Below are 26,441 nucleotides of genomic sequence, written 5' to 3'. Positions count from 1 at the left end.
CTCGGGTAATTGGCACATTCTAATTTAATGTACTTTAGACTGCATAAATTAATTGTCCACTGATGATGCGTCCTACTTTTCAAGCATGTTTGACACAGAAGCCGCTCGCTCAGAGACATGTACATGCCTAGCAACAGCAGGCTAACTGTCTCTCAGGAGGGTCAGTGATGAGGCCCTGCTGCCCATTATGTATTCATACAATTTGACTTGAATCCATCTGGTATTCAAATTAAACCAATCACATCCAGGTTGCGCTCATCATTCTCTGAGACACTCCCTAATCCCACGTTCAAACATCAAATGGTTAATCGCTAATCTGTCCATTTCCTGTACAGTATGTGGCATCATGTTGATGTGGACTTCAGGGCAGGAGTGTCTCTCTGACCCAGCCCATGCCATTTCTATAGGAAAGGGAAGTGAGAAACAGGATGAGTAAAGCAGAAGTGCCACTGTTGAGTAAGGGAAAAGGAAAAGTCACTTCACCACAGAATCATGCCAGCATCTGGTCACTCAAGCTAATTCGAGAGAGAGAAAAAAAAAAAAGAGAACTCAACAAAAACTAATTTCTGCACAATTGTCCTCAACATTCTCAAAGAGCTAAAATTAAAAATGTTAACATCACAAGAACTAAAACATTAATTGAAATCCTTATGTAGTGTAATATTTGAGGATTTACTGCCATGTTGGGAATGTTACTTGAGAATAATTTATACTCAATTATAGCAATTATTTCAGTCGGTCACACCTTTGATATCACTTAATCAAACTGCTTCACAAATTTTGCAATATTTTTTAATCCTTTGTTCAACTATCAAGTATTTGTTCTGCCTTGGTTTTTCTTAAATGCAGTTTTACTTTTTTTACAATAATTATGAATTTGACTTTTTAAATTTTTTTTTTTTTACTGTAATCACTTTTCACATTAACTTGTATTTTGGTTCATTTCGTCAGATAATTAGGGAAAATAAACTAAGGCTTTTACCTGCAGAGCAAAAGCTTGCTAATGACTGCTGGTTAAGAAGTATTTATAATCAATGTGTACGTGACTTCCCATGTTTGACAACGGAAACAGAAACATATGTCGATGAGAACACTATGTTGTGAATTTGGCTACATAAATTCAAGATGTGATGAAAGAGACCCAGTTAGCCGTCTCTCCCTTTATCTCTAAATTAACACTTTTGTCTTCAGACAAAGTGATTTTAAGTAAATGTTTAATAATTACAGGCATTTCTGTACGTTCATGAGTGAATTTTAGCCCGTTTTGGAATAATAGACCTCGTTCGTAAAGACAGGGAAAAGAGCCTGGCTCACACACAGCAGCTCACGCCTTCAATGGTCTCACACACACACACACACACACACACACACACACACACACACACACACACACACACACACTCCGACGTGACTGGCAGCAGATCCTCTCTGGCAGGTGTGACAGAGCTGGAATGTGATGCAGCCGGAAGCTTTGGTCTTTGCTGCTTTAGTGAGCTAGCATATGGAAAATGAAGCGACAGGCTTTGGGCAGATTGGACAGCTCACTTGTCAGGACTGGCAGATGGGAAATGGATAGCAAATGGGCTGCTGTAAATTAAGGAGCAGCGCCACTTATGCTGACTAACAGTAATCACCATCGCCGTTCCCTAATATCAGCAAGGGAAACCGTCGATAGTCAACCATACCTATCGCTTCTTCAGAGCTCTGCTCTGATTTCTCGTTTAGCTCTGCTCCAGCCATCAATAATTCAGCCCTCAAACAATCATGAGGAGGAGAGCGGCGGAGGGAGGGAGGGAGATAAGGAGGGAGAGTCAGCGAGAAAGCAGTGGGTGAGGTTAGTAGGGAGGAGGATGAGTGGACTCTTTAACTAGTACAGTCAGCTTTCACACATGGCCAAGCAGCAACTCACCAGTAAGGAACAGAAACCCACTCACAGACATGTAACGGCTCAAATGAAGTCATGGGTTAGTGCATGGCTAACAAATGCCCTCGTTACTTAGTGAAACATGTTAAACTGGAATGAACCGTCACTGTCACTGTTTGAAGCTGCCAGTGCTTTAATCAACATCTAAATGTGAAATCTAGAATTTGTACTGTCAATGGAAGGCAGAAATAGATCAACTTTAATTTCTAAAACACATATTGGACCTGCATTTCTCTCATTTTCTAGTTCCCTTACTGGTTTCTTGTATGTTCTACAAACACACCACTCCCTCTCCCCTCTATCTCCATGGCAGCAGAGAGGACATGCAGGAGCATATGGCTCATCATTTTCAGTCTGCCTGCCGAGGCTGGGCTCTCCTGGGGGTATCTACACCTCTCTCATCTCCCCTTCTTTGTTCAGTTCAACAGCGGCTCTTATTATCCAGCCAATCACCTTTTCCTCTTCCTCGTACGTACCCAAGCGGCGTCCGAGCATATCCTGTACATGCACAGCTAGCACGCGAGCTAGGTGCCATTCTGTGCCGCTGGAAAAACAACACGTCTTCTACGCGCGCTACCAAGAAGGCGAGCGGCTATGAGAACGTGAAAAAGACGGTCCGTACAGATCCCCTTATAGACGGACCCTCGGACACACTCGGTGTCGGTGGAAGCTTCAACCTGGTCGATCAAAACATGCCATCTGAACGGTTTACAAGAGCATACAGCAGACAATGATTAAGTGAAGTTTGGACGCTGCAAGGATGAATCCCCTCCCAAAAAAGTGACTGTTGTTTGATGTATCTGACATTAAATAGCATGCCTATAGCCTCGACTAAGCGACTGGTCTGACAAGAGGAAGGTAATGAAGGTAATGAAAGAAACAGACCGCAAAAGAGTGGAGGGGCATTCGTGTAATTTGATGTAATTCTATGTAATTCTGTGGTTTAGCAGTGATGCGCATGACAGAATGACATTTGCAGACTCGTGTCTTGAACGTTAAGTAGAGCGACTCATGCACAGGTTTCCTGTATGAAAGAGTCTGAACAACACTGGTGTTCTTTTCTATTTCACCAGGTTGCTTTAAAAAAAAAAAAAAAAAAAACTCGACCTCGCTGAAACGTCTGCGACACAGAAATTTTGAGCTCCACCAGCGACACTCTCCCCGCTCACTCCCTTTTACTCTTTTCTCTCTTTCAGTGCCAGGCCTGACCTGAGCTCGGTGCCAAACCTGAGCATTCTGGCCAAATGCAACCAGGATCAAATGGCTAGAGAACCGCAGGGGCTCCTTCCAAATGTCACAGTTGTTTGAAGCTGGTGGACAGATTTCCTCAGCTTGTGCTGCCAACTTAACAGGCAGTGAAAGGACCAGATGTGTTTATATATGTTAATAAAAAAAAAAACACGCACAATGAACGAAGTGTATATGACAAGACTATAAATCTGAATGCATATATGCCACGAATACTGTCTTGTCCTCTGCACTGCCTGCCTGCTCGTGTGTTTAGCTGCAACACCCTGCATGGACAGGGGAGCCAACATCTGCTACCTAACCCAGATTAATGCAAAAACAGAGAGAAGTGGAGCAATACAAGGCAAAAAAAAACTTTGGGCTTTTGCAACAGGCTAAAGAGGTCACAGTGAGTTTTGGGGCAGCTCTAGTTCAAAGACGGAAACGATGCAGTCAACAAGGTATATTTCAGACAACACGTTTCTGAAATGTAACACTTCAGGAGTAAAACTTTTTGTAAAAATTGACCTGCTCAGCCCGGTCGTATCCCGCATCTTGTTTCTCCGCCTTAACCTGGGGGTGTTTGCCTCCTTCGATCTTCACCTCCCCAGGCTCCAGCTTCGGGACCTTGTCCTTCAATACAGTGTCGTCCTTATCCAGTAGGTAGCGTAGCAGGGCATTGTCCTTCTTCTTGGGGCTTAGCGGCTCTTGCTTGGTAGCAATTTCCGCCCCAGTGGCTGTACTACCTGCACCCTGGGTTTGGTCTTGGCCCAGCTCCTTGCCTGTAGCCTCTGCAGTGAGTTTGGCTAGGTCTACAGGAGATGTACTGTTTTGAAGTAGTTGGTGCAGGATTTTGTGTTTTTCTTTAAGGGATGTGGCGTGTGTGTTCCCTCCCGTGTGGCCACCCCGGATCCCTGCCCCAGCCTGGTCTTTGCCCTCACTTCCTGCGCCGGGGGACAGCGGTGTCTCCAGAGGTTCTGGCTTGGTGGTGAGCAGTTGCAGTAACTTGGTGTGGCCCTTGTGAGAATCATGGCCGTCGAGGGGCCCTTCCCTCTCCTCCTTGGGCTCAGCTAGGTTGCTCTCCGTTTGGCCCTGGGTGTGCCCCTGACTCATGTCTGAGTGAGGTCCAAATGAGTCTCCAGCACCACCAGTAGCACTGCTGCCTCCTCCAAGCTTTGACATCAGATGAGCGTTTACCCCCGACCCTGGTGTGACCCCGGCTGGGGAGCCTATCTTCCGGTCAGGGGACCCCAGTGTATGTGGATGAGGGGGCCCATGCCCGTGTCCTACACCGTGGCACTCGCTAAGGGCCTGCAGAGCTGACAGAGAACTGCTGGTGTAGCTGTTAGCATGGGTGCTCGTCGTGCTACTACCTGCAACTCCAGGCCCTCCACCACACATCCCCACTGGGGAGGGAGAGTGCAGGCCTCCTGCTACACGAGGGCTGCCTGCCCCCCCAGGACTACCTCGGTGCCTGGGCGACATTATAGAGTTCTGTTGAGGTGGATGGGGTCCCCCAGCTGGGCTGGGGCTGGCGCGAGAGGGGCTGTTCATCCTCCAGTTGGGCCCTTGCTGTGGCGGTTGCATGCCCCCAGTGTGGTTGTGTGGTGGGGGGCAGCCAAAGCGGTAGCCCTGCATATGGCCCCCCATGGCTGCTGGTTCTCTGGGACCAGCTGGGCCTGGAGGGGAGAAAGGCGTGCTGTTGCTGCTGATGGTAGTGTCTTGGCCCTGAGGCCCCGAACCTGGCAAACTGCCTGGGGTTGGAGGGGTCATGGAGGGAGTGGAGGAGTTCATTGGTTTGGGAGCCATCCCTGTTGCCTGATTGCTGGGACCCATGTCCTGACCCATTCCACAAACTGTCTGCTCCCTAGAGGTTCAAAAACATATATAATACAGTTGATTAGTTCAACAGTTTTTATTACAAAATCATCTACTGCAACATGACATTGATTTTGGAAAGGAGAATTACTGCACATTGCTTCTTTGAGGTAGAAGTGTGCAATACCACAAAATTAGGTGTTTATTCGATACCAATTAGTGCCAGGGCCACGATCACAAATATCAACACCAATATTGATACTTTTCATTGTTAGACAGCTAATATACTACCATGTAAGAAAGAGAAACATTATTTACTAAGAAGCTATCCTAAATCTATCTTAATTACCACCAAATTTGTCAGTATCGTTTCACCATTGGCTCATATGCACGTTTAAACAGAAGATAAATGGTATTAAAAGTAAATAACAAATGTTCAGTGTCATATTATCTAACTGAAGTCATCACCTCTGTGCAAATATTGTTGCACTTAGGAGAATTTTTGTGCCCAGCATGTGATCAATAGAAAAATAAAAACATTTTAGCGCTCAGTCATATTGAAACTAGTATTAATATACAAAACAAGACTTTGTATCTGTAGTTTCCATAATTTGGTGATTGATCCTACTTTAATCATCACAAGGAACTTGGTAATTAAAAAGCGACAAACAAATGCAGCCAAAACTATCTGCATTTACCACAAAGGGAAGATGAGAAATTTTTACTTGGACGTCTGATTTTGACCTAAACCTCTGGCAAGCATGAATTTAGATATTATCCCATCCACTGAGAATACATGAGGCCATCAGGTTGTGTTGCAGGGAACCAACAGGCTACAACATGTAGCCCAGTTCATGCTGCAAAATTTGTCTCTCTCCTTCTGACAAGGCTGTAGATTGTGAGACATACCTCTGTAGAATGTGCAGGGACATGTAGAGCTGGGGCTCGTTGGTGGCGGGCGAGCGCACCAGTTTGCTCTTGGTGTGGGCTGAGACGATGGTTCCATCAGAGAGGGAGAACCGGTAGATGGGGCTGAACGCTTGGCCATGGCGTAGCACTGTGAACACACATGCCTTTATGTTAGTAGATGCACACGCAAAACATTTTTTTCATTTGGTGATCAATTGGAACGGTTTTGATTTTGTTTTTGGAGCTGCAGTGACATAGCGATTGGACAGATGGTTCCAAAGAAGAAGTCTATGATTTCCCATTAGCTTTTGTGAGCATAGTTTGACCCGTGTTCAAATGAGTATTTTAAACTCATGCAGTTGTCTGACTCAAGCATCAGAGGAAATTTAACATCACAGGATGCTGATATCAGGAGCCAAAAATTAAACAGGATAGTCCTGGTCGGTAAAGGCGTTACCTTCCTGCTGGTGTCTCTTGGCAAAAGACATCTCTCCGTCGTTCTGTAGGTGGAACCTCTGGATGCAGCGCCTCACCAGATCTTCCCAGCCCGGCTTCATGGACGCTCGCAGCAGGCTGGTATCCAGGGACGTTATTTTACCTGAGCACAGAGGACCAGATGAAGGAGGTCTTGGTCACACAGGGAAGCAGGGATTTCTGTTCACATACACAAATCTACCCTAACTGAGTCGACGGGGATTTAATATCTCTCTCAAACATAAATATGTAGAGCTTGTTGACCACTTGACCGTTCTGCAGCACATCTGTAGTTTGATATTTGCAAACAGTATCTCTATTTACATTTTAATTACAAGCTGTCAAAAGAAGACATTTCTTCTGTGATAGTAAAGCACTGAAATATAACATCATTACAAGTTAAATAAGACCAACATTTAGACACTTAATAAAATGATTTTTTTTTTTTTGTGTGTGTGTTTTTTAAAAGGAACCATCTTCAGAGCTGAACCAGTACACTGGTGGTACCTGTGTAAACACACACATTCACTCAGAGCAGTGCAACAGTTGTCCCTCGCTGGAATACAATTTAAATAGAAGCAGTGATGCAGTTGAAAGAGTGACAAGCATACTGCTGCTTGAATGACAGCCATAGGGACTGACTAAAGACTTGTCACGCTGACATCCATAACGGGAGTCATTCACAACGCTACACACTATCCAATGAACTCTTACAGGCAAAAGAGGACAGCAGAGGCAGTAGTTTTATTAAAATAGGGTCATGAGTGAAAAGTCATACTGTCAATCTTGAATAAAACAAATTATGGTAATTATCTAAACGTAGGCTGTCCTAACAGACAGGCAAATAAACAGAGGCACACATACATGCACACAAGTCTGGGTGGGAAACTACAGTAAATTACTACATGTAGGTGACTAACTATGAGTGTGTGTATGCCACACAAATGATATAAGTACATCAAATACCAGGTGAAACACAGACAGCTGTCTGCATCTATGCACCAGTGTTCAGACAGGTACTTTACCTCCCAGAGTGCAGACAGAGGTGGGAAGCTAGTTCAAATAGCTTGTTCAATCCTAAGGGCCTTTACCAAGGATATAATAATCTTTAAATACCTAACTGTAGTGAGAGGTGATTTATAGGCTGGTGACATGGGATGAGGTGGTGCTGGGGCTGTGCCTCAGCAGAGCCACCGTATTATTCTTTCAATGCAGGGGAAACTTTTATTAAAAACAGCTCTTTGTGTAGTAGGTCAGGTAAAATGTCTGTTCGCTGTGTGACTGGTTCGCGTACCTTGTAGGTCCTGCCGTGTAGTGAAGCTCTCATGCGTGGGAAGCATGGGTCTCTCCTTCGTGGGCACCCTGCGCGCCACACAGATCAGGCAGGACTGAAAGTCTAATAACAAAACAAACAAAAAAAGAAAAAGGAGGGACAAACAGAGGGAAGGGGTGGACGTAAGAAAAGATGAGGTAGAGGATGCAACAAAGAGGACAGGGCAGAGATGAAGGGGAAGGGGGATGGGATGGGAGAGAGGGGAGGAGGGGGGCGTAAATGATAGAGACAGAGGGAGGGAAAGAAAATGAAATGCATGTTATTCCCAGGCAGCATAATTAATACAGTTATTAATGAGCATGGGGATCAGGGCTCCGCTCCTTTCATGAGGAGGAGCAGCTATCGCTGGCAAGGGAAATGATGAAGTGTGACCTTTGAAGGTGTGTGTGTGTGTGTGTATACGCGTGTAAGCGTCTGCATGTGTATGTGTGTTCGGGAGCGTGTCTCCGGCTGGTCTCACCTACAGTGCCATCTCACACTGATGACACCTCCCCTGGCCCGACATTAAAGATTGTCATCGCTCAATCAATGACAGTTTCCTCTAACACATGCAAAGATGACACCGCCGAGTCCAGGATTGGGGTGACCCCAAAAAGTCTGCCATCTAACTTTCCTGTGCCAGTAATACCCGCAATCCCACACATGTTTCTGCCGAAGGAATGCATGCCATGGGTAACACACAGACACACTCCCTATTTTGACTTGTAAACAGAGCCTCTTGGGTGGTCCGGCCCTTAAATCTGTGAATCTCCGTTAACTTCCTTGCTTTCCTTAACTCTCCTTATGTCCTCTGTTTCTGTCTATGGCTGGACAAATTCCAGCAACCGTAACCGCTGGTCCTGCCTTGCCACTCACATACACACAAACACACCTCTGGCCTGGGTCCCAGTTAGTCTGTTTGCCAGAGTGTGGCTGGCAAAGCAGCTGGTGCACAAAGGGAGCCCGAGAAGGAAAAAGACTGACTGAAACTAGACCTGGAGTGTAACATTTGCATTTTCACTTACCGTTTTAATTTACCACTGATTTATGGCTCGCCAGTGGGAAATTGGGGTTGAGCATCAAAGCCACTGAGCAAAAACCATTTAGGTAGTTACGGCATACAATAGTTTAAAGTTACACAAGTCCTGAAAATTTCTGGATAGAAAAGACTTGTGATGGAAATTTGCACGCAGTTCAGCATTTAAAGTGCCTGTCTAAAGCCAGGAAAACCATTGGAAAAGCCCAGTGACCTCTCAGTGACTGAAAGCAGAGCAGAAACAACATACAATTAAAATTATTTCCCAGGAAAGGCAGGCAGATGTTTATACTAGTGGCCGACACAAATGCGGCTTCCTTCTTTCTTGACTCCCATATGCTCCAAAATGTGTTGGAAGTGTTTATATTCTGCTGTCTTCGAAGCCACTTGAAGGTTATTAAAAGATTGGTTCCCTGTTGCAATACACTTTTAAAACACACCCTTTCCTTGGAGTCATATGCTCAGGTTTGTGAGGGATGCACATGAATTATAGATGAGCATTAATGACAGCTGCCCAGCCTCCCGTCTCCCTTGTGTCACTTAACTTTTCATGGATGTAAGTTGAGTGGCACCAGCACTTCCTTTCGTCAGTTGCCACCCCCCCCTCCCCCCCCACACACACACACGCCCACCCAGTTGCTTCATAAATTGCTTCCTCCCATACAATGCGTTATATGATACAAAATATGGTCAATCATTGATTCATAATAAATCTAAATGTAAGTGGATCCAACTCTGATTGTTATCTATATTCTTGTTCTGGTGTTTCTGAAACCCAAGAACGCATTTGAACTCCATTTTCCTGATCAAGGTTTCTGAACAACGACGCGAGCAGTCAACTCTGCTCGCAAACAACTTCACTACATTAAACGGATTCTGTTAACTTCCATTCATCTGGTCTGATGTTACACCTCAATTCATGCCACTACGTGATCTCCCTTTTAAATGACAATGACTCTGCTGCATTTTCATTAAGGACATCAGCTGCATCAAAACAAGCACTCCTACTTTCTCACTCAACAAATGACAACATGCCGTTACACCACGTGATGCAGAAAAGCAGAAGGAAAATAAACCCACTGAGAGCAAACAATGTGCCGGTCCTACATCAGGCACCATCATATTTTCTTTCTGTATCATGTATGCGAGTGCAATAAATATTTCTAATAAAAAAAAAATCATGAGAATTGTTATCTGAATTCTAAGCATTTGATTTCATCTGGATCGTGCATCAGCAGTGGACACGCTTCTGAATTTGTTCTCTGATTTTGTTGCCTTGGTTTGCCAGATTAATTTAATTTCTAAATGTTTTTTCTGAGAACTCCAAGGTTCAAACATAAATTTCAGACCAATTGCTCTGTAAAGTAATAGTTCATTCTTCAATCCTCATAGTTTTAAGCGAGCTGATTTTTGCCGCACAATTTCTAAAACAGTTTGAGGGTTTTAGAAATTTTTCTAGTAATTTCCCCTCAGGGATTAATAAAGTAAATACCTACCTACCTACCTAATGACTCAGACTTTTGTGTATTCGCACGAAATAATTTGGAAGCTATGAGATCGTAATCACAATGTAAAGTTCAAATCATTTCGCAACAATTCTATCATTAAATTTGCTGATTGCAAAAGCATTCACATTTAATTGAGATTTAATCAAAACATTCAAATATAAGATGGTTGAAAAATGTGACTAGTATTGTACAGAGGCAATTCAGAGTTTCAATAGATACAAAAACTAATCTTGTCCAAGGTTGTCACTGCTTTAGCATCAAATGATCCTCCAACTCTCTCTTTTCCACACCATCTCCTCTCTCCTTTCATACCGTCTCCTTCCTCCTTGATGGACTTGGGCTCCGAAACGGCAAAACACTGCATGGTCTCATATTTCTGCTGCTGCGGCTCGTGCTCGTGCGGCTCGTCCTGGTTCTCGCTGTGCGGGTTGACCAGCATTCGGCAGTTGAATGTGTGACTGTTCCTCCTCGGACCCTCGCTGGACCACGGGACGCCATTCACTGCAGAGGGGGGGAGGAAGGGGGGGGAGGGGGAGGAAGGAGATTTTACAATATGGCCACCTGGGGATTCGATTTGACAAATTCTCACTGCAGCCCAAACTGAACAACAGAACAGGGAGCTGCATTGAGCGAGCCAAGAGAGGCTACCACACTGCAAGTGAAAGACATAATGAGAGCAAGACAGAGAGAAGGAAGGCGGAAAGTGTGTAAAAAAGAGAGAGCTGTTGCTGGGTAGAGATCAGTCATAATGAGCAGTTGGAACCTTGAGCACTGTGCCATCTATCCACAGCCATGCATCACAGCCAGGCCTCCATATGCATGTCCTCTACAACATCATTGCCAGTCTTTCTTCTCCTCTCCAACACTTACACAGGCGCGAGCAAACGCACATCCACACACATGTGGAAAAAGAAAAAGAGACATGTATAGTGTCACACACACACACACACACACACACACACACACACACACACACACACACACACAACTCATTTCACTCGAGCAAACTCCCATCACACTCCATCTGGTTTGTGATCTCATTCAGTGCATTGATAATCTCCCAGTATCTGGGACACAGCCCACTGATCGTTTCCAGGGTACTCCGCTCTGTACTGCTCTCCCACCCAGATGGCTGGGCACTCAGACCTCAATCCGAAGCACCAGGAGAGAAGGAGAAGAGGACTTAGGAACTCCTGGTGGGCAGCAGTGACATAGATCGCAATCACCTCGTGTGGAAGACATGTAGAGGTAGGAAGTGAGGTGGAGCAGAGGTGCAAACCAGAGAAGAGGAAAGAAGATGGGCAAAACTGAAATAAATAAATAGGTGAATTCTTTCGTACAAAGATGGGTAATGTGAGGATGAAGACAATGGATTTCCTGGGTGGGATCTGAAATGGGAACGTGAGAACATGAAAATAGGAACTTGGTGAGGGTGTGTGGCAGAGAGAAACACAAAAAGTGAAGAGAAGGGGAAGGAAGGACATGAAATGAGAATATAGGAAGAGCACGATGCTGCTGACAGGGGAGAGAAGCCGAAAAAGGAAGTTAATTAGCTGAAAAGGGAGGGAGGAAGAAGAGAGGAGTGAGAGCAAATGTCTGGGCTGAGCATCAGCAAAAGACAAAATGAAGAGCCTATAGGTTTTATGCACGGTGCCAATGCTTTGTATATGAGCCAGCTTTCACTACAGACTCACTGCGGTGGTTTAACCAGAAACATTTTAGCATTCTAATTCATCGCTAGCGGACAGACACCTTTAACATACTGTACCTGCTTAAACAGGCAGAAGAGGCGAGGTGAGGCTGTTAAGAGGCAGTATGTAAAAAGTGATGCAACATAGAGGACATACATGCAGAGTCAGGAAAAGAGAGGGACACGGAACAAAAGTGACACAGAAACTGACAGGTAGAAAAAACAACAACAACAACAAAAGAGCAAAGTAAATGCTGGCGGTGGAAAATAAGCTCAGGGCTCACCAAGGGATTTAGGCAGCAGGTTCTTGATGAACTCAGCATGATCCCCAACATGCAGCACACTGTAGACACTGGTGTTCATCAGCTCTTCCTGGTTGTAGCGAAGGTACTGGGTCACATTCTCAGACACAAACACAATGTTACCCTCCATGTTCACCACAAAGAAGAAGCCGTCCAGGGCCTGGAGGGAAAATAAAAGGAAAAAAAAAGAGAGTTCAGAACCCACAAGTTTGTTTACAGATTTATTTTTCACACATACAGAACAAATCTCGCAACAAAACAAGATGACTTTGGTTAATGAATAGGATTTCGAGTTCGGACTTTGGAAATAAAAATTCCACTTGCACATGGCGAAGATGTAAGCTCCACAGACATATGCCGTTTGAGAGGTTGCAACTTTATAAGTAATTGACTAGTTACCTTGTTGTTGTCTTATTTTCTTTAGTATAGTGCCTGTTGTGCCGACTAGTCTGAAATGCTGTCACAAGTCTCAGCAAAGTGCTTTGCATGCAGTACATCTACATCGTGTCTAAAGAGAGGTGATTAGTACTCCGTGTGCTGCGTACATGCATCGCTCCCTCAGATGCTCGACATCGGTGTGGCTGATAGAAAGCAGGATAAAAGCATGTGCCTGCAGAGATTGGAGGATGTGAAGGAGGAGCAGCACTTAATTGAAAGAATACAGCCCCAGGTCAGCCATTACACACAAGATGGTGTCAATTAGGCCATCAAATCACCCAGAGCCCTTAAAAAGGGAATTCTGGTGGGTGTAAAGCTGTAAAAGTTGGTGTCAAGATAAGACACAGGAGACTGTTCTCAAGGTGTCTGCTCCACTCCTCTGCTTAAATAACCATTATCCAAACACTTTGTAGGGTCACATCTCAGCATGTGCAGTTATAATAACACAGCAACTGCGCTACCGCTATCAATATTTGTAATGCCTAAAAGATCTGTGACCCAAAAATGTATTTGTGTATTCACTGTCACATTTGGTTCTCTCATCCCTCTCCTTACACTAACCCGAGCGGCAACCAACAGTGATGTCACACATTGGTTTGTGAATGGCTGTAATGAAGCCTCGAGTTCCGATTTTGACTGTCGCCATCTTGGTAGTTTGAAGCGGTTTGGTGGCAGAAGTGACCACGTCTGGACGCGCCGGGAACGAGCAGGCAGAGATCTGAGTGGAAACCCGAGGACACTACACTTAGTTTAAAGCAAGCACTTCCGCATCTACTTCCACTTTTATATGCAGTTTATGCCCTAGCCTTTGGGTGAACTGTGTATTACCATCTATCATGGGCTGACTTCACACAATCAGATTAAGGAACCATCTGACATGGGAGGAGACCGCAGCAGAGAAAACATAACAACAGGCCACAGTTTGAGGACAGTGTTAGCATGTCGTAGACTTCTTTCTTCTTCTATAGCAGCATCTCTGCTAACATTTTTAGGAAACTTTTTTTTTTCCTTTTTTACAGTTGCTTCACGCTATCATCACGCCTAAAACACGATCATTGCTGCCAGAGGTTCTTTGTTGACGAGTTTTAAACTTTCAGTGGTTTGGCAACTAGCGCACAGCTTGAAGCCTAAGAGATAGATTCTCTTTAAGTCTCGCAAGGTAACCCTGAGACAGCGCCCAGTGCACAACTATAATCAATTGTGTGTCTCTTAAACTACACGGCCCAACATACCTGCAGCCAACTGGCAGGCTAAATTTTGGGGTTTAGCAAACTCGTACATCCCAGGTTATCCATAATCACATTGGGATAGAAGTTTCCCCCCCGCCTGCCTTAACACAGCATGATCTGAAAATAGACTTAAGGAGATCTCATCTATCACTGCATGAAGCAGAGCTGTTCCAAAATGCAACATGGTTGTGCAAGTCCACCCTGTATGAAGAAAGGCCATGAGCTGGACAAGTAGGGCAAATAGAAACAGAGCAAACACTCTGTAGTGCCAGCTCTTGCCTTCCTGTAGACACTCTTGCATAATGCTGTTAGCCAATACCTTAAATTACAATTCCCTCGCTAAATATACACTGCAGAGATGACTAAGAGCTATTAAAAAGCAATATACTCTAAATAAATACATCACGAGCAATCACACTCTCCATATTGTATCCACATTGCAACCAACCTATTGTCTTGATATGTGACTCTATAGTACTTCCCCTTCCACTGAAATACACAGCAGGTAGTGAATTGTTGTAAGATAAGGAGGAGGACTCTTGGTCACCTCCCCTCCTCTCTCTGGGTTATTTATATCAGACTAGAGCTTTGCAAGTGGATCTCTTGCTAAATATCATTCATTTCCCACATGACAAAGCATTACTATCCTCCTAAAAACAATTCAAACAGATGTCTCGTAGTACTTGATAATACTGAAGCTTAATGCTTTTCTGGCAGAGACCAAAATGTGCAGAAAGCGCAGAGCATCAAATGGTGTTGATGAAAATTCGATTGAATTCATACTATACTTTAAAGCATAACTTTACCTACCAGCTGGGTGTGTTTTAACAATATTGAACTGGCCTCTTAATTCATTTATGTAATAGCACTAGTACTGAAAGAAATTCCTGATGGTGACATTACATCATACCACGCAACAACAACCCTATGGAGCGGTCAAGCACGGTGCGAGTTATATACTACAACAGTCACGTGACAGAACAAGACTGCTCTCAGAAGGTTAAAACAACAGCAGGCTAATGTTTCTTCACAACCTTCTGCGTCTCCCATTGTTTGTATGGGAGCAGGCCAAAGAGAACCTTTGGAGGAGGGGTCATTGGATGCATTTCCTGTCGACAGCCATTCACCTCCGAGCATCCTGTAATGAGCCCGGGCTGGCGGACGGCGACGTGGCCGGAGCGGAGCGGGTGTGAATGGCCGATCGCTGTGTTTTGGGGCCGCTGACAGATGGGAAAAGCTTGCAGGCTGCACCGGGCTATATTTAGCCGCGAGTTAGTATGTCGATTCAGTGACGCCGGACCAGGAGAGCTATAAATATTCCATGACAGGACAGATCTAGAGGCGAATGAAAAGAAGATGGGGAGGAAGAGAGAAAAGAGAACTGAATAAGTGAGAGAGAGAGAGAGAGAGAGAGAGAGAGAGAAAAGGAGGGAGGAAATGAGTGAGAGGACGGGCTCAATGGACTGATTCATTCGCCAGGCTGTTGCTTTCTTTCCCATTATATGTAAGCACTTCAGTGGCCCTCCGCAGTACAACGAAGCCATTGCTCTGCACGGTGATTTACAGCCAATCAGGGGCAGATACAAGATGCTGGCAGCTTCTCCTCCACGAAAGCTACGTTCGCACACAACCACTACTGGCCCATTTGTAATTGTTCTCAGTGGATGGCACTCTTCATTACACACCAATCATGACTTAAAGAGGAGAGAGTATATCCTATGTGAGTGTTAGTATGAGTGTTCAGTGTGAGGCACTTCAGTTCAAGTGTGGTATTTCATAACATTTCCTTCGCAGATATGACACCATGAGTGAGTAAGCAGAGGCCCTCTACCCACCTCCAGCATCATTGGTCCCAAGGCATCTTTGTCAATCACACTTTGGCCTGTTGATGAGACATCAGCCTTCTGTACCTCCTCCTCATTTGCTGCCGCAGCTTTTTCTGTCAACGGGAAAGTTAAATAAAAACATTTAGGAAGAGAAGAGAACAAAGATCAAAACTACTTAACATTGTGGTTCTGACAAATACATTTTCACTGTTAATATGTTGAACAAAACAGCATCACATGACACCAAAACGAAATGCTGAATTTCCCCCCCCTTAAATTGACCCACACATTTTAAAGAGGTAACTTGTTGACAAGTCTTTTGACAAGTACTTATCGGGTTACAAAACAAACACATTCAGTCCCTTTGTGAAAACATGTGGCTCGAACCCAAGCACAGAGCAGCAAACAGAGTGAAAGGTTCTTGTAAATGAGAGTGTCAGAACACACTGCTGTCACGCTTGTGGCAGCCACTGGATGCATTGCATTGTCATGTGGAAAAAAGGCTATTATTGAAACACTGAAAGTGCGTAAACAACTCTTGTTCCAACAGGAAAGCAAGTTGCTGCTATGTAGTCAAGCAGCAAGGGAAGACCTTGGAACTAAGACAAGTTAGTATTAATATGAACAATGCACCATTAGATAAGTAAACACATTTAAAAGACTAATTTGAACAATTCAAAATATGTTTACAGAGACAATAAATCACTTGACAAAACACCAAGGTTAAATCTTTAAGCAGTAGGTCTGCCGTGTTCCTGCTGCAGCTGTAGCAGCGATACGGGATTGGGGTTCAGGCTTCTAAACTATCACCTTAGCATTTATCACTCCAAGTATGAATAATAGGTGTATGACATGTTGCGCATATATGACCTATAATTTACCAATCTGGACGTGTGCCAATCCAAATCCATTTGACAGCTATATGATGATGCATAAAAATGTTGATGAGGAAAATTAAATATAGCACCTTAAAATCTGTTGCGTAATAAATGGCCAAACAAAAAATGTAACGCAATAATTCAGTGACGTGCTTATTTGATAATTTAGAGTATCCTGTAAGCTCCAGTACCTGCACTATGGTGCTGTGCATTTGTCCATGTGAGTGGGTTAATAACCATGCAGAGAAGCCTTATGTTCAGAGTGTAGGCTGCCCTACTTTTAGAGATGATGATGAGAGGCGGAATATGAGTGGGCTGTTGGGGGGGGGGGGGGGGGGGGGGGAAGAGACATTTAACAGTCGCACCACGCCAAGACGAGGGCTGACCATATGGTGAAAAAATATTGTGGTTAAAAAAAAAAAAAAAGCAAACAAAATCATGTCCTTTCTTTTTTGGGGAATAGATGTACGAAAGCGGACGCAAATGCAGGTTTCCCTGCGCTCTGTGGGCTCGTGCAAAACCACACAGACTCATATTCATCTCTTTCAACGTTAATGATGTGAGCATCAGCAGGACCTCTCCAGGCCCAGCGGGGCCCAGTAGACCAGCACAGCTGCCCTGAGTACAGACCCATCACTCAATGTCAGTGCGGCCCTCGCTGGCTTGCTGTCCATCTGCAGAAATGTGGAACGGTGCCACACATAAGAGGGAGGAACTGATCAATTAAAAGGTATTAACTGCTACGTAATATGCAGCTGGCAAGACATTTACCATATACTATTTCCTTCCATCTCATATTTATCAGTTTATATGACATGCCTTTATATATTTTTCATATATGTATAAGGCATAAAAATAATGTACTGAACAATGTATTTGTGCAGTTTAGCAGCTACTGTATATCACCGTCACTACCCGATAAAACTAGGTCTCAACCGATCGCTCTTGCCAACACCGAGTGTAAGAGAAGCTGTAAAGCTCTTGGCTATGTCATTATTTTATAGGCTCTATGAAGATATTACTTCACATATTGTCTGTTAAGGGAGAAAGAGAAAAAAGCCGAGCTTATGCTAAGTGTTTCCACCCTGATTTCAATTAGGAAAATGTACTACACAGCATGGGGGGAACAAACGGGGATGAATCAACAGGTTTCGGTAGGAGGCAGCTTTTTCAAAAGGCCATCATTGTCGCACCGAATTCCTCGACAGGAAGGTTGTCACACCAATCAGTGCAATTCATTAAGTCAGGTAAGTGTCATTTTTTATACATTCAGTAATGTCCCCATAAATAGAGAATACCTTTCAAACCATATAAAGATGCACTATAGGGCTTGACAAAAAAAATCTAAACAATCCTACACATCCTTGGTACACCCCACTAAACAGATGACACACAGATGCAATGAAAAGAACAAATGGTGGAGGTGAAACGGTCATGAACATCTACATCGAACATAAAGGCATCTCAATGAGCTCTCGGCATCCCTGGATCAACAACAAGCGCAACAAGAGAAACAAATGGCTTCTGAAAACGCTGCTCCTCTGAACTGTGCAAGATGAAGCGCAGTAGCACTCTAGTTTAACTATAAAAAGGTTTCTCTACGTGGCCGCTGACGTACGGAGGACAAAGCAGAAAAGACTGATCTAGCCCTGCCCTCTGTGGTTTCTTTTTGCCTTCAGATGCAGACAGTGGATGTCACTCCAGCCTCGAGTACAAAAACAACAATGCAGAGAGGAAGGGTTGGAGGTAGGGAGGGAATATGAAATGAGGCAGCAGACCGAGGGAGGGACGGACAGACAGTAGCCAGCGTTTGAGTGAGATTTTTGCATCACATTGCTCACGATTACATAACACTTGGCTCTGTGAGTCACATAAAACAAGATGACATCATCAGCTTGTCTGATTCATGCACACCTCGAGTGGGCCATTCTTTGTCTAGCAGTTACTCAGCCGCTTTTCTTGTGTGCAGATTTCAAGCTTAAAATCAGTATTAGCCTTTCAATTTTAAGAAAGGCCCGGAACATTATTTTTTTTAGCAATGTTTGGACCTGCAAGAGGGGAAAAAAACAGGTTTCCATTGATTCTGGTAAATCGAAATGAAAAACGTGAAAAAGACAGACCTCAAACAATTGCTAAAACACTTTTAAAAAGGACAAGTTGGCAAGTACTGGTCCATTTGCCCATTGTTCTGGCTCTGAATGGACGTGGGAAATATTGGTGGCCAACTAAACACTGCTCTAAAACATGCACATGATATGATGAAGTGATGAAAGGAACATTAAATCAATTGTGCTGCTCTTTAACGACAACATTAATGAGTGTTCCCAAAACAGAATATTTATTCTATCAAATCTGAGGTTTCTGCCAACACAGTTCCACCTGCGGCACTCACGGCTACACTGAAACCTTAAAGCCCCAATAAGAAACCAAGCATATTTATGATATTGTAATTATTCAGAGCATTTGCAGGTTTTCACGAGGTTGGATGTCATGAGAAAGCTGAAGTGAAAAACTAAAGAGCTTCAGAGAGAACAGCCAGTGGAGACACCTCAGTATTCTTTTCATTGTTGTACTTTGGGAACTATTACTTTCACAGCTTCTTCAACAAACAAAGATAACATGTCCAAAAACATTACAGGCTGCCACTTGTACCTTGCTCCTTTATTTGTCTGATTTGTTTCACAGTTTCCTTCAGGATTGCACATTTGTCAGGTTTGACGTTGAAGTTGTCGATGTCGTTGAAGTTGGCAAAGATCAGCTCGGCGAGCTCTTCGATGTATTTGTTCTCGTGCTCGCGGTTGCGCTTCTCATTGCTCCGCTTGGGACTACAGGAGACACAAACAACACACGGATGAGAAAATGCAATGAAGACAGTTGTAGGAGCACGGATTATAAAGAACACAGCAGAAGGTTCATCCGTGTGGCCAACGTGCGCGTGGCAATTTAAATTCTACCAAAATAAGAGACTAAAAGGGCAACAAGCGCTGGTGGAGGTCATCAAAGATAATCCAACTAGAAATGAACATCAAGGTTAAGTGTCCACATACATCTCTGGATATGACTGAAGAGCCCTCTCATTTTCGTAGCTGCAAACCTTGGCATTGAGGTGAATCACGGGAGGAGCAAGGCTGGTGTCAATTATGTGTAACAATTCATCTCTAGGCCTTTTCACTGAGCTAACATGGCGCAGTGCATCCACGGAGGAAACCTACATACAGTGGTGTGAAAAAGTGTTTGCCCCCTCCCTGATTTCTTATTTTTTTGCATGTTTGTCACACTTAAATGTTTCAGATCATCAAACAAATTTAAATATTAGTCAAAGATAACACAAGTAAACACAAAGTGCAGTTTTTAAATGAAGGTTTTTATTATTAAGGGAGAAAAATAATCCAAACGGCCCTGTGTGAAAAAGTGTTTGCCCCCTAAACCTAATAACTGGTTGGGCCACCCTTAGCAGCAACTACTGCAATCAAGCGTTTGCGATAACTTGCAATGAGTCTTTTACAGCGCTGTGGAGGAATTTTGCCCCACTCATCGTTGCAGAGTTGTTGTAATTCAGCCACATTGGAGGGTTTTCCAGCACGAACCGCCTTTTTAAGGTCATGCCACAGCATCTCAATAGGATTCAGGTCAGGACTTTGACTAGGCCACTCCATAATCTTCATTTTGTTTTTTTTCAGCCATTCAGAGGTGGACTTGCTGGTGTGTTTTGGATCATTGTCCTGCTGCAGAACCCAAGTTGGCTTCAGCTTGAGGTCACGAACAGATGGCCGGACATTCTCCTTCAGGATTTTTTTGGTAGATAGTAGAATTCATGGTTCCATTTATCACAGCAAGTCTTCCAGGTCCTGAAGCAGCAAAACAGCCCCAGACCGTCACACTATCACCACCATATTTTACTGTTGGTATGATGTTCTTTTTCTGAAATGTGGTGTTACTTTTACACCAGATGTAACGGGACACACACTTTCCAAAAAGTTCAACTTTTGTCTTGTCAGTCCACAGAGTATTTTCCCAAAAGTCTTGGGGATCATCAAGATGTTTTCTGGCAAAAATGAGACGAGCTTAATGTTCTTTTTGCTCAGCGGTGGTTTTGGTCTTGGAACTCTGCCATGCGGTCCATTTTTGCCCAGTCTCTTTCTTATGGTGGAGTCATGAACACTGACCTTAACTGAGGCAAGTGAGGCCTGCAGTTCTTTGGATGTTGTCGTGGGGTCTTTTGTGACCTCTCGGATGAGTCGTCACTGCGCTCTTGGGGTAATTTTGGTCAGCCGGCCACTCCTGGGAAGGTTCACCACTGTTCCATGTTTTCTCCATTTGTGGATAATGGCTCTCACTGTGGTTCGCTGGAGTCCCAAAGCTTTAGAAATGGCTTTATAACCTTTTCCAGACTGATAGATCTCAATTACTTTCTTTCTCATTTGTTCCTGAATTTCTTTGGATCTCGGCATGATGTCTATCTTTTGAGGATCTTTTGGTCGACTTCACTTTGTCAGGCAGGTCCTATTTAAGTGATTTCTTGATTGAGAACAGGTGTGGCAGTAATCAGGCCTGGGTGTGGCTAGAGAAATTGAACTCAGGTGTGATAAACCACAGTTAAGTTGTGTTTTAACAGGAGGGGGCAAACACTTTTTCACACAGGGCCATGTGGGTTTGGATTTTTTTTTTCTCCCTTAATAATAAAAACCTTCATTTAAAAACTGCATTTTGTGTTTACTTGCGTTATCTTTGACTAATATTTAAATTTGTTTGATAATCTGAAACATTTAAGTGACAGACATGCAAAAAAATTGGAAATCAGGAAGGGGGCAAACACTTTTTCACACCACTGTACTTCAGTACTTCTCTACAGACAAATTATCTAGGTTTTTAAAACATTCTCTCACACTGCACTGGGGTTAGCTGTCACAAAAGCATAGTGTTGTTGGTAACTACTGTACATAATGTATTTCAGTCATCCATAGTGGTTGAGGCTTGATTTCATAGTGCGACAAAAAGTGTTAGTGGAAGGTTGACAATTTGGTAAAGCTGGTGGCAAAGTTGCTAATAACTGTGTGAGGACAGGTTGAATCTGGAGCTGACCTTTGTCACACGATAATTACTTTGCCCCACTTTTTTTTCCTCATTACTTTCAAATGTCAAACCTAATAAAATCTGTCAGACTTGTGCATACTATAATCTTTAAGATGGGTGCTTACCTGGGTCCGAGAAGTTCGGCAGAACATTCTTTGCGTTTTCGTGACTCTGCCCTGGCAGGGTCAGATGAGTTTTCACCAACTCCACTCATCCTCAATGCATATCAGCGTCTGTGAAGGAAAAACATACACAGGCAGAAACAGTTTTACATGTGAAGCGATGCTTAAAATATCTGATGGATCGACTACGAACTTCAACAAATGTGGAAATACACCCATGCGGGCCTGTGTGGATGCCAACATGGGCATCTGCATACACCACACACAATCCTGTGCTGGAGGCACAGGCTGATCCACTCCAGGAGAAATGAGTGAAAATGGAGCGGAGAAAGAGATTCAATCATTTCTCTCTGATGGTGCAGCTCTCCCCAGAGAGACTGAAATGAGAGCACGGCGCTTTGCCCACAGCACCAGACTGCGCGCTCAACCATGTACCAAGAAAAAACCCATTCGTTACACAAAACCAAGCAAAGCCAGCTCACATTAAGAGCAGAGTGGGTTGACAATGACAACATGTGTCCGTGTTTACAGAGTGCTTCTGAGAGTGCTTCACCTGTATGGGTTTGTAAGAGTCCCTCAAAAACGACATGTAGGAATCAGATTTTGTCTGCTCTTTTTGAGATTAAGTGACACAGAGTAGGATTTTAGTAAGTAAGAAATCATGTTGTGACTATTTGATTATTGCCAAGCTGGCTGAGGGCTGTTTCAGTTACTAACACCCCACACACAATGCGATTTTGTTTTTTTTCCCCCTTTGAGATGAAATGCCACAAGGTTATGGTTTCAACATGCATCGCGTCCTTAATTTAAAACAACAAGTCAAGAGCCTTTGGAGACTTTGTGTCTCTCATCCTGCATGTCTCCAATTCTGCTCCCACTCGTTCCCTGAAAGTCACCACAAGCTGAACTTTATGCCATTAAATGAAAGACTATCAATTATTGATCAAAGTAATGTCTTATTAATTACCACCATCATCTGAAAATCTGATGGTGGCTAATGGACTTGGATTTCGATATAGGACGATATCTGCTGAATACAAGATGTGAACACTTGTCATCTTCCAAAACAAATGGTGGCATTTAAAAATACATGCATGAAAGGAAGCTGTTGGTTTGTGCTAGATGGAATATCTACATCCTTCTGCTCTCGGAGGGTTATGGAGAAAGACAATCAGGCTAACAGACAAAGAGACGTAGAGAGAGAAAAGGAAAGTCCTCCCCCAGCACAGTGCCCAAGGTTGGGGCATGCTGTGTGGTGATACACTCACAGCCACTCTAACCATGGAAACGGCTATGACACACACCGCTCACTGCTCAGCCATTACATAAGGAAGAACAGAGCAGAGAACAACACAATGTAGAGCGGAGTGGAGTAGTGTAGCTTGGCAGACTTAGGCTAAACTAAAAAGAGAGATAGTGACCATGCAAACTTGAGCCTGGCTCCCTCCTGGCCTGGGGTGACCTACTTAAAGCTAATGGTAGGGTCTGCGCTCAAATGGACGAAGTCAAAGCAGTGGTGATTGGCCAGAGACGCAGAGGAGACTCTGAAGGGTAAAACGCATTTTGTTGACATGCGGCTTGAGTACGATTGTTGGCCTGTGTAATGAATGGACAGATAATGATACACAAACGTCAGTGTGAATGTGTCCTTGTGTTATGATCTTTTGAATGCCATCGGGTGTCTTTATGATTGTCCACTGAAAATATAACAGTCTCTATAGCAGAGGTTATGTGCTTTTATTAATGACAACAGAAACAGGCCATTAAACTCTAATAGCTAAGTGGCACTCTGTTCCTATTGGTTGTGTCTGGGCTTCTAAGCGCAAGTTACTATGGGGATTCTACACCTGATTGGCTGTGTCTGTCCCACTGGGCCAGATATGATTGGTTGCCTGCGTCTCCTTGACATGGCAGTGATGATGGGTCATTGTACGTTGAGACAAATAAGAGAGACTGAAAGTACCGGGCACGTCTCAATGACACCAGCGCAGACAGCCAGACAGCCTGGCAAGCAAGCTGGTGGGCCATTTTTGTTGCTGGGGGGTCTGATTTTCACATGGGCAGACTACCAAGGGATTTCTAATCCTAGAGCCCTCGATCCCCGGGCAGCTATAAACAGCTGGGCACTGGTGCTGGCACTTACTGTACAGAGCTGTCTCACCGAGTTAATTATCAATGTCGGCCACTAGGGGAGAGCTCCTCAAAGCTTAAATGTTCTTTGATACCGGAGGCCACAGTGAGTGAATGATAACATGTTCTCTAAAGATTTTAGGGTCTGACATGATGAATTCTCCTCTCTATCCCCACAGCTTGAAGGAAAATATGTTAGAAAAATACTGCAGCTCTGATGACATGACTTGTAAGAATTTTCTTGTCACCATAAGTGTAACAGTTTAGCTGTAATGATAATGATATCATCCACTAACCAGAATTGATCTAAACAATAGGGTTGGGCAATGTCTACCAAACCGGCATATGATGATGTCTATCGTAAACCATTGGCAAATAACGATGACTTGCAATAATTCTCAGTTCCTGACGAGTAAAAAGTGTAATTAAAAGAAAAGGTGGTGGTGAAGATGCCCATGTCCAAACTGATGAGCATGCTGCAGGTATCAAATGCAAAATTTGTTTATATTTATAAAATACTGTGGGAGATTTTTTTTTTTTTTTTTTTTTTTTTTTTACTCGCATATATCTTTTTACTCAAACAATAATTTTAATGCTAGCAGCACTGTATTTGAGATTCACAGTGCCAAGTGTCAGTCACGAGTCAGTCAGTGATTATCTGTGACATGTCAGGGGGTCCACTCACCTGATAAGACACTGTGTCAGCACAAAGGCATCAGCAGCTGATGGGGGTAGCCTGCATTTTAATTACAGTGAATAGGACTCCTGAGTGACAGGTGATGGCATGTGGCTTCCTAATAGAGCCCTACTAGAAGATGGGACCCGAGTTAATAAGGCTCCGCTTCAGTTGCTCTCGTGACATCACTTGGTTTGTTGATTTTCAATGAACCTACATTGCATCAGAGTCCGAAGTTTTGTTTGATTATGAAAACTGCAAGTGGTGTGAAGGGACCAGAACATTTAGGCTTCGCCGAAGAATTTCCACCACAACAATAAGGAAGTTGGTCCGAAAAAAACATTTTTTTTCTCAAGTTAAGAAAATAAAGATCAGTTCTAAAAATGCTTTCTAGACAGTAACATAAGGGAAAACAAACTGAAAACGATTTAAACTGATTTCATTAATGCAGACCACATTAAAAACTACAGTAACATGGCTAATGAGGCTTAATACAGAATAATGACTGCATAACAGATGGCCATCCATCGGTACACCTGCTCTGAGTACAGATATCACTCACTAAGAGCATTGTATGGTAAGCGGGGGCTGGGCAAGTAACCTCATTATGGATGGGAGTGATTGGCATATTCTGGAAGGCATCTATCAAATTTAGTTTAAGTTCATCAAGCTGTCAGCTCGTTTAGTTCATTAGGACGGTAAGTTGACACATATGGTCCATCAGTCATTACAGGATACCTTATGTTAGTCAGGGACAGCGAGAAGTCAGTGGAAAGCTATATGGGGATTGGCAAAATTCACACGGGCAAGATTTAAGAAAACCAAGACACTTTTGAATAACTATACCAACCCAAAAGTTACAGCATTGAAAGGTAGCAACTCAGCTGGCCATGCCATATTTCCATAAGACTAGGAAAAGTTAAAGCGGGACAACCTAAAGGGAAAAAAGTTACATGACGCTTTTTTTTGTTCTTAGATTAAATGTCCCCCGAGAAAACGAATACAGCACCAACAATGCAACATGCAAAGACTGTTTGTTTGATCTTCAAAGTTTGAAGATCAGACAAACCTTCAAAAGCACGACAACAAACGACACTGACAAACATTAGCGTCGAGTCCATTTGTTAAAAGATGGACCCCTTTTGCACTTGAATTATGAACTTCTACGTGTATAAGCCTATCACAGTTATTACATAATCGCCAAATCCCAATTATTTGAACGGACGCAACCATTTTGCATAATCGTGATACTGTGATCGTTTCCAAATCATCTAAAAGTTTGGTTACTGATAGCTGTCATTGAAATAAGAATTTCTTTGGTTGTCCAAGTTGTTATTTATGCCTCGTCTACCCAGTGCAGTTTTTATTTACAAAGCCAAAAAGGGAAAGAGAAATTGATTTTTTTTCCCAATATATGGCTGGTCCTCTCCATAAATTGTACGCGTGTTATTCGAGTATGATTTGGTTTGGCGTATAAGAGTGGAATAAAGTGAATCTTTAATTGCAATTATTTGCATGTAAGTCACTTGTTAAAACTACTCCTCCGTACAGTTTGTTTGGCCGCCTGGTGTTGGCAAACCAGTAGCAGGCTGACAACTGGGAGAGTGCAAACTGAAAATCTGGCTGATGCTGGGGTCATGAGGTTTATTGGAGCAGATGCCCCTCCATGCAGCTGTTTTGCTACTTTGAAGCTGTGATGAGGGCAGGTCTCCACTTACATAAGTGTAGTAAACACCTCTACTCGGACTTCCCACTCTTCTCACCTCTGTCACACCAACACAAAACACAGCAAATACACTTGTATATATGTGTTGACAGGTCAGCTCTGCCAGTATGAATAATTCTCACTTCATTACAGGTTTTCATCAT

General features: G+C 43.5%; 1 protein-coding gene across 4 annotated transcripts in view; it reads right to left on the bottom strand.

The window, feature by feature from the left end:
* ncoa2 (nuclear receptor coactivator 2) overlaps positions 1-26,441 on the bottom strand; it is a 60,672-nt gene that overhangs the window by 13,071 nt on the left and 21,160 nt on the right. For all 4 annotated transcript variants that reach the window (XM_069151661.1, XM_069151665.1, XM_069151664.1 and 1 more), the window contains exons 3-11: positions 21,770-21,877; positions 19,224-19,396; positions 15,703-15,806; positions 12,183-12,360; positions 10,521-10,709; positions 7,647-7,748; positions 6,336-6,476; positions 5,879-6,026; positions 3,680-5,018 (exon numbers count right to left, since the gene is read on the bottom strand). In XM_069151661.1, coding sequence (XP_069007762.1) covers positions 3,680-5,018; positions 5,879-6,026; positions 6,336-6,476; positions 7,647-7,748; positions 10,521-10,709; positions 12,183-12,360; positions 15,703-15,806; positions 19,224-19,396; positions 21,770-21,858 — 2,463 coding nt within the window. In that variant the 5' untranslated portion in view covers positions 21,859-21,877. The remainder of the gene's footprint in view (positions 1-3,679; positions 5,019-5,878; positions 6,027-6,335; positions 6,477-7,646; positions 7,749-10,520; positions 10,710-12,182; positions 12,361-15,702; positions 15,807-19,223; positions 19,397-21,769; positions 21,878-26,441) is intronic.

The sequence above is a fragment of the Embiotoca jacksoni genome, unplaced genomic scaffold, assembly GCF_022577435.1.
Source record: "Embiotoca jacksoni isolate LCO1_2020_lvr unplaced genomic scaffold, fEmbJac1.0.p SCAF_17, whole genome shotgun sequence".
NCBI lineage: Eukaryota > Metazoa > Chordata > Actinopteri > Embiotocidae > Embiotoca > Embiotoca jacksoni.
This window is presented reverse-complemented; position numbering and strand designations above follow the sequence as displayed.